The 13,453-nt window shown below is 38.8% G+C and overlaps 1 protein-coding gene and 1 long non-coding RNA gene across 2 annotated transcripts; one reads left to right on the forward strand and one right to left on the reverse strand.

The window, feature by feature from the left end:
- Positions 1–855: 855 nt before the first annotated feature.
- ankrd13a (ankyrin repeat domain 13A) lies at positions 856–8,735 on the forward strand. Its single transcript, XM_008418692.3, has 15 exons — positions 856–1,375; positions 2,925–3,060; positions 3,351–3,475; positions 3,577–3,622; positions 3,852–3,995; positions 4,098–4,287; positions 4,940–5,006; positions 5,111–5,192; positions 5,272–5,333; positions 5,427–5,557; positions 5,643–5,800; positions 5,887–6,009; positions 6,133–6,293; positions 6,390–6,451; positions 6,963–8,735. The coding sequence occupies exons 1-15, from the start codon at positions 1,268–1,270 to the stop codon at positions 7,159–7,161; spliced, it is 1,794 nt and encodes a 597-aa protein (XP_008416914.1). The 5' UTR covers positions 856–1,267; the 3' UTR covers positions 7,162–8,735.
- An 843-nt stretch (positions 8,736–9,578) lies between these two features.
- LOC108166592 (uncharacterized) lies at positions 9,579–11,408 on the reverse strand. The gene is made up of 2 exons (XR_001776950.2): positions 11,134–11,408; positions 9,579–10,973 (listed from the first exon to the last, which is right to left on the reverse strand). It is a non-coding gene; the product is annotated as an uncharacterized LOC108166592 (long non-coding RNA).
- Positions 11,409–13,453: the final 2,045 nt, after the last annotated feature.

The raw sequence follows: 13,453 nt of genomic DNA on the forward strand, positions 1-13,453 counted from the left end.
GATTATTTTCCTTTTTGTAAATAGTGCCCAGTAGCACCAACATGAAGATAAAAATCTAAACAGTCTGTGTCCAGGATGTGTGGGGTCTGCAGAGATGTTAGATATTAGAATATATATCATACCAAAAAAGCATTAAATAAAGTCTGGCCAGTCAAGGTATTTCAAATTTTGAACTAGAGATCTCAAATTCAGGGTAACTGAGGCAATATAGAGCAGGTACCTTTTTTCTGCTGTCCAAATTGCTTTCTACAACATGGAGGATCAGTATTAGTCAGGGTGCTGTCAGATAAATTACAAATTTAGCATAGTGACGCCCAACGTAGCATCGAGGTGCGCATGCGCATTACCATAAGGTAGGACGGATTGACGGATAGTACATATAAACAGAACAGTGTCTCCAACAAATACCTGGTGGAAGATATGGCATCTTAGAGCGCAGCAAAATTTGTATTTATACCTTATACCTAGCTAAACAGGGCTGGGAAAGGTGGGAAACAGAGTCTGGAAGAGCATGGAATAATATCATAAAGGTGTTTTGAAGCACTTACTATCTTGTAAAGAACCAAACCTCAACTGCAGTTTCACTTTTCCAATCTCCCTCCCCTGAACCGTCAGCGTTCTGACAACACCTAAACGTCAGAGGGGAAATACGAAATATATTTATAACAGTTAAACACAAGCAGATAATATCATCAACCGTTTTATTGTAATATACAATAATATTCACTAATCACCTAATATTTAAATATGAATTAAAGGGAAATCAGCTTATTTACAGATCAATTTCCGGAAGTCTTTATTTAGCTCCCCTCCCCCGTACTGACACGTAAAATGGTTTAGTCCAACCTGGAACTGTCTATTATTTTCGGTAAAGACGATGCTTGCGGCTGATAAATCCGTTTCTGTGTCACATCAACGTCAGCAACAAATCTCCAGACAAACAGACGAGCTACCATTTTAAAGTCAGCTACTACGAAATTTGATTCGGATGATATAATTCAGCACTGTGAATGTTTTCCTGTGCAGGACACCCCTGTTGCTGTTGCTAGGTGCTGCTCCTGGCACTTCCTTGTTCAAAAGTTTTATTTAGAGGAAGGCTTACGGGCAGAAGTTGGTCACTGGACTGGGTGTCATTCCTGCTGTCAGCGGCAAAAGCGATGGAGTTATGGCGCACATTTAGCTGTAATTAGCGTGTACCCGCCGCCGCTTCGATCATAGATGAAATACTCAGAGACTGTCAGCAGTGAAAGGCTCCAGAAAGAGGAAGATGTCCACGGCTAGCATTAGCGAAGACATCCGAGAGAAGTTTCCCCTTCATTCCGCAGTTTGGGAGAACGACTACAGGAAATTGGAACAGCAAATACGATTACAACAGGTTTGTAGAAACACCAGGTTAGCCGATAAGAACACAAAATGAAAGTAGAAGCTAGTTGCTCGCTGTGTTTGTAGCCTGTGAAAGTAGGCCAGGGGTGTTGACAGATGCTGTGCTGTCACACAGGAAAGTTACCTGATGTCTGATCAGCTGGCTCACAACGTTAACTTACTTAGAAAAAAAAAAAAAAAAAACAGGAAGGAACAACAGGTGCATCTCTGTTTTGCAAGACGGATCGAAAAGTTAATATTATTCCTGGAATTCAAAAGTGAAACTCGCACGATATATTGTTTAATTACGCACACAGGGGTGTATTGTTGTTCATTTGGAAATTAAAAAGTTTGTGGCTAACAATTTAACGTTTATTTTGAATATGAGAGTGCTACGCTATGAGCTGCAAAAACATGGGAAAGACTGGTGAATTTAGAGTCCAGCTGTCATTGCTAAGAATGCTAGGCTCAAATAGTCCTGTGTCCTAGCATATTTTTTGGAAAGTTGTATGGAAGAAAAAACTCATTTGTTAAATCTATAAACTATTAAACTACTAAATGAAGTCTTGAGAGAATCTTCACCATTCAGTTTTTCATCTGCATGTACGCAGTCAGTCCAACAGTCTCCAGCCTTGTATCTAAGACATGGACTACCGCTGTTGCTTTTCTTGTACTAAGTAAGCACTTCACAATATTAGAGATGTCTTACCGGAGGTGAAGATAAAAAAAATAAAAACAACACTGGACTGTTCTGTACTCAGGGGTCCAAAGTTTTCTTTTCAGATGAAAATAAATGTTGCATTTTATTCGCAAATCAAGATCCCAACATCTGGAGGAAGAGTGGAAAGGTTCACAATTCAAGTTTCTTGGGGATCTATGTCATCTGCTGATATCGGTCCAGTGTGTTTCATCAAGTTTAAATGCAGCTGTCTGCCATAAAATTTTTAGCACTTTATATTTCCTTCTCGTGACCAACTGTAGGGAAATTCAGATAAAATTTTTCCGACTGAATTTTGCATCCACCTACACTGCCAGAAGTACCAATAGCTCCATCGACATGAAACTATCTGTTGCACAGTCTGTAATTAATGATTAAAGAAAATAAGTTTCATCCAGAAGTCATAGACATTTGTTACACTCAACATATCAAATGTATAATAAACATGTCAAGACCTAACAATGGATAAAGATAACAAGAATACTTTTACAAGATACAAAAAAAAAGAAATAATTACAAATAAAAATGTCTCTTCAGTTACTGTGCCTCTGAGTTGATTTAAGACAGACTTTTTACAGAGAGACTTTGGCACCACTGACCAATGACTGCATGTGAATTACAGCGTGACTCATAAAACCTGTTGCTTGCGTGGTGGCGCAGGTTTGCGTAATTATCAACCGCTTCCAAAATTAGTATGTACATCTGCACAGGGATGTCATTCAGGTAAACGTGGTCTGTTGTTGTGACACTCTTCGAGTGTTTACCTGTTCTGTATGACACAATTTTTGTACTTGTAATGCTTATTGCATGTTTGTTTTTTTTTTGTTTTTGTTTTTTTTCTCAGAATGACATCGAGGCCGTTGACCCCCGGGGTCGGACACCTTTGCACCTGGCAGTGTCGCTCGGACACCTGGAGTTGGTCAGAGTTCTTCTGAAACACGGTGCTTCAGTGACTAAAGAGAATGCCAAGCATTGGACAGGTTAGCCTGCTGCATATCAGCCAAGTAGTGCTACAAAACACCGACCTTCGTCGTCTATTAAATGTGCTATATTCACGTCAGTTTCATGGTTATTTTATCTCCTAAATCCCCTTCTCATCTGTTGCTAATTGACTTTCTTGTAGATGCTTATCATTCTCCCTCAGTTACAGTAAAACACTCACCACCGCCATTACTGAGGTTTTCAAATGGACAATTGCAATACCAGTGGGACCGATGCCGGTACTTTAATAGGCATTGTGGTTTCCTTGCTCTTCTGTGTATTTGTGCAGTGCTGCAGGAAGCTGTTAGCACTGGAGACCCAGAGATGGTTCAGTTAGTGCTTCAGCGCAGAGACTACCTCAAAGCCTCCACTGCTCTGGGAGGAGTGCCTGAGCTGCTGCTGAAGATCAAGGAGGTTTTTATTCAGATTTTTTTTTTTTTAACAGAATGTTTGTAAGTCTGGAAACATTTACTATTGTAGAATAAAAAATGACCTTGCTTTTTTTTTTCCACTAGTCTCCAGACTTCTACATGGAAATGAAATGGGAATTCACCAGCTGGAGTAAGTTTTTTTTTTTTTTTGTGCGTGTGTGTGTGTGTGTGTGTGTGCGTGTGCGCGTGTTATGTTAATTATAAAGGCACAGGCATGTTTTTCCCTAATGCTCAAGCATCCAGAGCTCTTTGCATAAAAGTTTTCTCAAGTCATACAGGCAAAACAACATACCTGCCTCTACTGTTTCTGTTTAGCTAAGAGTCACATTCTTTTCGTTGTTCGTGTCGTGGCTCCGCAGTCCCTCTTCTGTCTCGGATATGTCCAAGTGACGTTTGTCGCATTTGGAAAAGCGGTGCCAGCCTTCGGGTTGACGCCACCCTTCTGGGCTTTGACAACATGACCTGGATCAGAGGCCGAAGGAGTTACATCTTCAAAGGAGACGGTATGCGTGTGCGTTTTAAACTCCTATGTAAAGATGCTCTCTAAGGTATTTAAGTGTAAAAAAACATTTTGCCTTTTTTTTTTTTTTTTTTCCCCCCGACAGACTCCCATGCAGAGTTAATGGAGGTGAACCACGATGATGGCGTCGTCGACACTGAGCGCTTCAACATATCCCAAGAAATGGAAGAAGTCACGTTGGAGTCGATGCAGCCAGCTGAACAGGAAGTTGCCAAAAGATTGACAACACCTATTGTCAACACCTTCTTGGACACAAAGGATATTGCTTTTGAAAGGCAAGGTTTCTTTCTGGTTGCCATCAGTCACAACACAAATAGCTCTAATGCTCTTTAATCTCTGTTACTGTCAGCTCATGTTTGTCTCTAATTGGGGCTTTATAGATTAGTACTCATCTCATAGTAACAATTTCTAGAATCTCTGCAGAATTTATTTCTAATATCTGTGTACAAACTTGACTTGGATGAGAGGACATATTCACTCCTAATCATCGGTGCCAAGTTCAGTTTTGCCAAACCCATCCAAGAGAGATTAATTGCATTAAAATTCTTAATGCGTAAAAATTTATGTATTTAATTGATCAAAATTAATGCATTAAAGTTCCAGTCTTATTGTTTTTGCCCGTACTTTTGGAAAACAATTCAAGCTCAGCCAGAATGGGTGGAGAGCATCTCTGAATTTGTTTTCTCAATTCAACTTGGGTCGGAGCTTTGACTTTGCTGTTTTAACAATATGAATGAGGTCTGAATTAAACTATTTGATTGTTGCTTTGACAACAAAGGAAGTTAGAAAACACTCTATTAGTTTTAATAAGCCAAGGATTAGAAATCCTTTTGGAAGGCCCTGCTCCATCACAGTTTATTGTTTTCTCTTGGGGTTGTTCTAAGGTGGCAAAAAAATCTCAAATAGTTTATTTTTTTTTCCCAACAGATGCAAATCTGGGATTTTAGGTTGGAGAACAGACAAAACCGAATCGGTCAATGGATTTGAAGCAAAGGTTTGAGAAAGTTACACCGTTGACATTTGGGAAAAAAAAAAAACTCCCTATCCGCTTGCACCTGCGCAGCCGGTCATTCGGTTTTGCGGTTTATTTTCTTTCAGGTTTTTAGTGTGAACAATGTAAACGTGGTCATCAGGACGAGGACGGAGCATTTAACAGACGAGGAGAAAGCCAGGATTAAAAGTAGGCGGAGAACATTTCTCGTACTTGAGTTTTGGTTTCTCCAGACTTATAAATTCACATGCAACCTTTCCATTCATAGGTGAAAGGAATGTTTTAGAGTCTTTGCTGGGGACTGTGGAGCAGCACATAAGTGCCCAGGGGGTAAGATGCTCATTTCAGTATCAATTAAAAATCAAATTATTTGTTTCGCCTCTCAGTTAATGGCTCATTTTGGTTTGTTGCCCCAATTTGCAGAACCTAACTCTGGAGTATGCCACAGCCACAAACCCCACTGCGATCACTCCAGAGGAATATTTTAACCCCGACTTTGACCTGGGTGACAGGGACATTGGTCGTCCCATCGAACTGACGATTCGAACGCAAAAGTAAGAGTTCCTGTTTTTAACGTGCGACCTTCATCAGGCCGGCTGCGTGTTTGATGAACGCCTTCTGTAATGTTCATCCACTTAGGTTCAAAGGAACACTGTGGATGAGTGAGGAGCATCCTCTGTCCCTGGTGGAGCAGGTGTCCCCCATCATTGACCTCATGGCTCGAACCAGTTCCCATTTTGCACGATTAAGAGACTTTGTAACCCTGAAGTTTCCCCCTGGATTTCCTGTTAAAATAGGTACAAACTAATACATCCTTTCTTCTTCTTTTTTTTTTCTTTTTAAAAAAATTAGCATTTTAAAGATTTTTTTTTAATCTTCTCAGAGATTCCCCTGTTTCATGTGCTGAATGCCAGGATTACATTTGGTAATGTAAACAAATGTCGCACTGAAGAGGAGGCAGCAGCCACGCCGACGTCCTCGGAAGAAAGCGATGAAGTAGCCACAGGTAGCGACGCAGCCACAACATTTGTTGTCTTAAAAAAACAACAACGACAACAAATAAAAATAACTCCATGTTCCTAATTCCTGTGCGTCTTGTTCTCCATTCGGTTCTGCCCTCCTTCCACAGCTACAACTCCATTTCAGGTGTGTCCCTCAGTGTTCGAAGTACCTCCGAATTATCACCGCCGAGGGGGCAGCCGCCACACCCCCATGTCCAACAATGATGATGAGCTTCTGCAGTATGCCATCCATCAGAGCCTCCTGGACTCACAAAGAGGCTCGGGCGAGGTCAGAGCAGCAGCGCGTCATATTTTTCCACTGCTCTTTCTCTAACGTTCTGCATGCTCCTTTCTGAGTGTCCCTCTTGTTTGTGTGTTTTTATAGGTGAGCTGGGATGATGCTAATGGAGAATTTTCACATCCAATGACAGGCAGCCATAGCGATGGGTAGGTCCAGACCTGTTCACTAAATACATTGCCTTGCAAAAGCATGGTTATAGTTTTGTTTTTTTTCCAAATGAAGATCTGAAAAGTGTGGCATACATTTCAAATCAGCCCACTTCAGTGGGCAGTTAATAACTGCATGGTGACTGCTTGTATAACTACTAGTTAAATTTACTTGAGTAACATTTAGGAGTAGTTCTGTTCTAACAAAGCATATTAACTGGATGCATTAGTTTCATATTTTTAAGAAAATTGCTTTCTGAATCTGTTATTTCTTTATATTTTTTTTATTTATTTCATGTTAGTCTTTAAAATACCAGGTGCTGGATATAACATTTTTGTCTGTCTGATGATGACGTCTCTTTAAAATATTGAATCAAATGTTCTGATCAGTTACTCAGTACTTTAGCAGCTCCTCTAACCAAAAGGGCTGCTCCACCCACCTCCTCCGTTGCTTAGTAAGGGCAACAGCTCAGGGTTGGATCCGACTTCCTTTCTTTCAATGTTATTCCAGAAGTATCCCTGAAGGGTTGCTGGTGGAAATCGGAGACAGCGTCAGCCCCGCGAGCTCTCCCTCTTCTTCCAGCCACGACTCGGACCTCCGCCTGGCCATGGAGCTCTCTGCTCGAGCTCAAGAAGAGGACGAGAGGATGAGGAAGCGGGAGGATGAAGAGCTGGAGCGGATACTGCAACTGTCGCTCACTGAGAAGTAAAAAGGAGAAAGAGGGAATTTTTAAAACGACATTCCTGGAACCAGAAGCAACCACCACACCTCAGTGTTTCCTTCCTAACCTCTCTAAATCCACCTATGCAACCACTGATTTTCATTTTTACTGTAACAGACTTGGACCCATACAGGCAGTAAAAAAAAACAACTCTCCATTATTTTTCAATAGAAATTTTTGAGAAGAACTTTTTCTTTCCTATATTCCTCCAGGTGGACATCTTGTCACTGCTTACTTGCTTACTTCAGACTATTGAGGTACTTTAGTCCTTTAGTTATTTTTGTTTACTATTCAGACTCACAACAGCATTCACATGTGTTAATCATTATTGTTTGGTTTGGGGTTAGATTAAAGTTAGGTTCTTGAGGTAGCTTCAAATGTTTCTGTTTGTTTTGCGCTGAGATGTCACACTTTATGCCACCACAACCCTTGTTTTTTTTATAACATTTATAGTCATATTTCTTCAAAAAGCCTGGCACATCAAATTATTTTGAGTACTGCAAACGTAAATCAGCAAGTTTGAGTATTATTGCAAGTCTTCCTGCAGAGTCACTACTGTAATATGTTTGGCTAATCGAATAAGAAAAATCTCAGGGTTCCAACTTTCTAGATTTTTTTTTAATTATTTTTTTTATTCCAACATTTATTTATGAGTTTCAGAGCCGTTGTAGACTGGTAAATGTTTATGATGCAAAACGGTATTTCTCATGCATATCATTCTATGCTAAAACCTAAAAATGGAAAATTCACGGAGCCATTTCTGAACGCATTTCGATCTGCGTTGTGAATGTACAGGATGGCAGGTGGTTGAACAAACGAACGCATGTTGCCATGGGAAATGTTTTTAAAGTAACTGCATGGTGACAAATCTGTGCTGCAGCCAGTGCCTAGACTTGGCTTGAGGTAATAAAGTAATTATTTTTGTAACCTGTCACAGAGCAGCTTCAACTCCCTTCAGAAATGCAATAACGGAGACCGGTCTCATCTGTGAGTCGTCGCGGTAACCAATGTAGCAGAGTTTACCTTCTCCAGCCATGAACTGGAGGCGTCACAGACTCCAGCATGATTACGAGTAGCAGCTTCAGCATGTGCCAAGGATCACTTTGCTCTGAAAATGCCTGAGGGGCCGAGGTGTGGTGAAAAGTTCATGGAGTGCCACTAAGACAAAAAAAAAAAAAAATTCTGCTAATGTTTTTTTAAGATGTGTTTTTATTTTTATTTGTATTTTTTATGTGACCGATGAGATGAAAATGCTTTTGGTTTGTACCAGAGTGATGCAGAGTAACATGAATTAACCACTAAAGTTGATTTCACTGACAGCCAACCACTTTTTAAAGATTCCTGTTGTTATGATTCCATTAGGCGCTTTCAACTCTTCAACTAACTGTAATGGATCAAGTTGCCAAACTGGTGAAAAGTCAACTTTGTGAAGGCTAGCTAATGTTAATATAATGCAGATCTCTGCAATGCAATGTGTGAGCAAAGATGTTTTCTAAAAAAAAAAAAGTTAAAAGTTTTGAAAATGTCTGAAAATGTTCTAAAATAAAAGCACTTTATTTCCATGAGGACTAAACTTGTTTCTTTCTTTCCTAAGTTAGCAGCTTTAAAAATAAATACAAAAATAAGCCATGACAATGTTGATATTTTCATGAAAAATAGTTTTTTTTGTTTTTGTTTTTCTATTCTTTTCTCAGTTAAGTTTTTAACAACTGGCTCAGTATAATAAAAGTCAATTTAAGTCTAATATCTTCAGCCTGACCCCGATTTCTCAATCATTCTCACATACAGTCTCTACCACTACAGACTTCAAAATTTTTGCAGATTTGATGTGACAAAGACAAAGTGGTACATCAGCTGTGAAGAATGCTTTCTAACTTTTAAAATCCATTTGATGGACCCAGTTAATAGAGTCCATCTGTGTTTCATTTATTCTCAGGTTAAAATCTCAGATCTCATTCTCAAACCTAAATAAGTGGCAATCCCGGAAGAAAGCCTGTTAGAGGAGGCAGACGTCTGGAGGCAGAGGTGGAGGTTCATCTTTCACCATAAACACAGATCAAGAACTACAATGGAACGATTTAGATCAATACATATCCAATCATGACAGCCTAAAGTCCAGTCCAAAAAAATGATTTTCACAGATGCCCTCTATCTTTAAGAGATGATATTGCAGAAATGTCAGTCTCTAGCTGTAAAGAATGTGCAGAGACATATCCCAAAATAGTTGCAGCCTGCAGACTGTTGGTTTAACAAAACAAACTGCTAAGAACACCATCACTTTCTCTTTCATACTACCCTCACACACTACTTTGTGTCACATAAAACCCCAATAGAACACACTAATGGTTGTGGTCATAGAAACAAAACAAGTTTCATATTATTAAAAGCCACTTAATTACTGTAGATATTTTTTTCTGCAATATTTATTTTCTTAGTGCACAGTCTCACAAGATTGAACAGAAAAGAAGATTTCTTACAGTTTAATTAACCAGTAATAAACACATTTCAACATATCGCACCAAGAAGCACTGATCACTGCGATTGGTAATTTGTAAAAAAAAAACTCTCAGATGTGTCATGGCAAATCCAATATGAAGAGAATAATCCAGCTATAAATCCTTTTATTTCTCAGAATTTTAGAGATTTATCTTTTTGTTTTTCTTAATGAGAGTTTAGATGATAATAATTCATATTTTAGGTCACTGGATAAAGAATAAAGATTTTTCTCTACTTAGCCAGAATTTTTAAAAAGGTTAAATTAAATAAATCCACATTTCCACACTTTTAATCATAAAACAAATCAGAAACTTTTGTGGACAGCAGAAAATGAGTTAAAATCATTAAATCATTGGATTCATAGCTGCTTATCAAGCCAGTCATCAAAATTCATTGGCCATAACATCTGGTTATAGTTAACATGACCTTTATTTTTATTAGTCCTATAATCGCATATGAATCAAATCTAATGTCTTACATTTCAGTGCCTTTTATGAGCAAAACAATTACAAAAGTCCATATTATGTCACTTTTTCAGATTTTTCAGATTTTCCAGATTTTGTAGACAAGATGGATCCATGAGAGAAAATCGTTTTGTTCCAGTCCTGTGCAGTTCACTCCTTGTACCTCCTGTAGAAACCCAGTCTGGCTTGATGTTTTCCTTGCACCAAAGCAGCTTCTTTGCAGCCATACTTGTTACAAGGCCGTTATCCAAAGTCTTTGTCTCACAGTGCATGCAAACATGCTCACGCCCATCTGCTGCCAATTTTGAGCAAGCTCTTCACTGGTGTACCTTTAAGGAGGAAACCATTGCCTGATAATCTGTGATACCCTTATGTATTCTTTTGCTGTAGTTCAATTTGTCAGCTTGAACTTTTTGAAAATGAACAAAAATGTTCTTTCAAGCTAAATACTTGAGGCAGCAATTTCCTTGAATGTGAGCCCCTTTTTGATGGGGAGTGATGACGGCTTCACGCTGACCATTGCTAAAACTTGCGGATACAGATGTTAGGTGCATACATTGTCCACTTTTACTGCAATCTGCAAATCAATGAGTAATTTTTTAACCGCTCAGTCGCAGCATATTTTAATTTAGGCTTCCAAGTCAGGAGGTATCGCTGCTGACAGCTGCCTGGTTGTACTGCCATCTGCTGGGCTCTACTCGCAATGCAGCTTGTACCAGAAGATACGCGTCACAGTTAATGTTTGTGTCCAGTTTCAGCGACGAGTCAGAGGTCTGTACACACAGACAGCCATGACGATCATCAGCAGCAGCAGAACAGCGAGGACACTCCCCAATGTCACTGCGAAGCAGCAAAACACAGATCAGCAACAACGTAGCTCCCCGTGGGATGGCGCAATGCTCAATATTAGAACAGGATTAAAAGCATAACAACCAAACCGAATGGGAGACCTCCAGTGACAATTCTCAAACTGGTCTCCAGTTTAAACGCCAGGACTCACCTAGGTTCTGCTTCTGCAGGACCACATAAGGCCTCTCAGTCAGGTTGGATTCGTCCTGAGCGCTGGTTATCACGCTGTAACATAATATTACAGCCTGTGGGATGAGATGCAGCATCATGTTGTTCATGGATGAAGGTGGAGGATGATGATCATGAGGAGAGGCGTTTTGCTTCCGCTGCTTCAGGGTCCTAAAGCCACTGGGCTGTTATACTCGGAATATTTGGTTTACTATCTCACCATTTTAGAAACTTGATACTATTTTGCAAAATGAACTTGTTACAACATCATCAAATGATCTCAAGAAAACAATTCCAAAGTTTGATTTAACCTAATTAAAATATTAAATATGACAATATATTTAATAAAACATTTTTTATGAATAATAATAATAATAATAATAAAAAAGAAATGTTTTTGTAGCTCCATACCCCAGAAATGTATTTTCTTTGGTAACTATAAGATGTTACACTTTTCAATTTCAATTAATATGTTAAATATTATTCCATTTTAAAGTAATTTGAACTGTGGTTTAAAAAAAATTATTTTAACACAAAATCTTTAAAATAAATAAACACATTTTGAAATCTATAGGCTGTTCATAGACCACCGGCATTTTATGATCTGCAAAACATTCATAGAAATTTTAGAAGTTGCTTCTCTAAACATACATTGCACTCTCTGAAACTTACCAAGGACTTTTACAGAGCGTTCCTGAGGAAACAAGTGCTGTATGGAACCGGTACGCTACTGGAGGTTCCCCTGAGCTCCTGCAACTGCACGATGTGTTGTAAAGCCGTTTTGACAAGATACTTTCTTGGAATTTACCACCACTTACTTTCTAACAGCTGAACACTTTCTTGGAGCTTTCGGGAAATTTACTGGGTATTTTTAAGAAACCAGGTTATATTGCGACCTGGCATAACGGGGTATTATCCTGGACATCAGGGGTCACTACTGACTGAGGTCCTTTAGGAACGAAACTGTATTATGAGGTGACCTGTCAACACATTCTAATTGTTACACTAAGCAGTCATATTGGATGTTCATTCAAGAATCATATCAATCTACTGATTGAATAAAGGTGGATCACCTCTTCAAGAGATACAGTTACATTTACAGAATGAACCGTTCGGTCCTTTCCCTGCTCTAAGCTGTAAATTACTCAGAAAAACTTATTAGAAGACTGAGAAATTATACAAACATGAACACATTAAAGAAGAAACAGGTTCGTTTTGACAGCTTTACTAATGACAACTTTACAATGGCAGAAATAAAACCATAAAAATACCCTGTGGGATATTTTACTTTTCATTGTCTAGATCAGATACAAAATATTTCTACACATTCAAAGATTCATGGATTACAGAAAAAGCAGCTCTTTAGTTTGATGCTAAAGAGCTTTAAGCAAATCCTAAGCTTTGAACAATGATTTACCTGCTCTGACTAATCAGGTGAAAACAGAGGAAACTACCGTAGTATTTTGTCTCGCATTTGTTAGTTTAATTAATACAAAACTAAAATCCAGATAACACACCCTCATCATCCCACAAAATGCATATATGTGTCTGAGTAAAAAGAGAAGAGGATCTTCCCTCTACAGATCACCCTCTAAAACGCAATAACTACTCTAACTAATATGGGTAGAATCCATTGAAAGAAACAAGAGGTATACAGAGAGAAAGAAAAGTACAACAAATGTAAGGTCTTTAAAAGTACCGCTACAAAATGTTAAGCAACTGTGGTGGAAATTTTCACTGTCAATTTACTCTTCAAGAAGTTCCCCCAAAGCTCCAAAGTGCTTTGGGTTGATTATGCAGCAGAAGTGGGATTTCTTTTTTTCTACAAAAAGACTTCAACAACTTTTGAAGAACACATTTACTTCTGCTTTGTTCAATATTGATTGATTAGAGACAAGCGGGGAAACTCTAAAACCACCCGAGGATTTTAATCCTCCCACCACCACATTTTACTTCTCCAAGATAGATTCTCCAGAGATTCGTCCACGTTCTCCTGTTTTTAGAGACCAGAGAAATCCTGTGAAACCACCACTCTGCAGCTCTTCAAAGTTGTTTCCTCTGCTGTGTCCAATTAAATTGATTTGTCTCCGGGAAAAGAAAGCTTTACGTTTTGATCTTCTGGTGATGTGCGTCACATTTTTACCATCACCAAAGCTGAAGCAGTGACATTAAAGCATTTTCTTAATTTAGGACCAGATGTCATAACATCATTTTTAGAAACATTGCATAGCTTGACAGGAAAAACAGCGATCAAGACAGAAAAATACAAGAATTGGTTAATTTGTGTCATAAAATGCCACCAG

This window comes from Poecilia reticulata, chromosome 9, assembly GCF_904066995.2.
Source record: "Poecilia reticulata chromosome 9, P_reticulata-male-v2, whole genome shotgun sequence".
In the NCBI taxonomy this organism is placed as follows: Eukaryota; Metazoa; Chordata; class Actinopteri; order Cyprinodontiformes; family Poeciliidae; genus Poecilia; species Poecilia reticulata.

Bases quoted from the DNA above. Each gene is read 5' to 3' on its own strand.
- ankrd13a (XM_008418692.3), top strand. From the start codon at position 1,268: ATGTCCACGGCTAGCATTAGCGAAGACATCCGAGAGAAGTTTCCCCTT. The intron at 3,476-3,576 runs GTTTTTATTCAG...TTTTTCCACTAG, and splicing joins TGCTGCTGAAGATCAAGGAG to TCTCCAGACTTCTACATGGA. The intron at 6,294-6,389 runs GTCAGAGCAGCA...GTGTTTTTATAG, and splicing joins CACAAAGAGGCTCGGGCGAG to GTGAGCTGGGATGATGCTAA.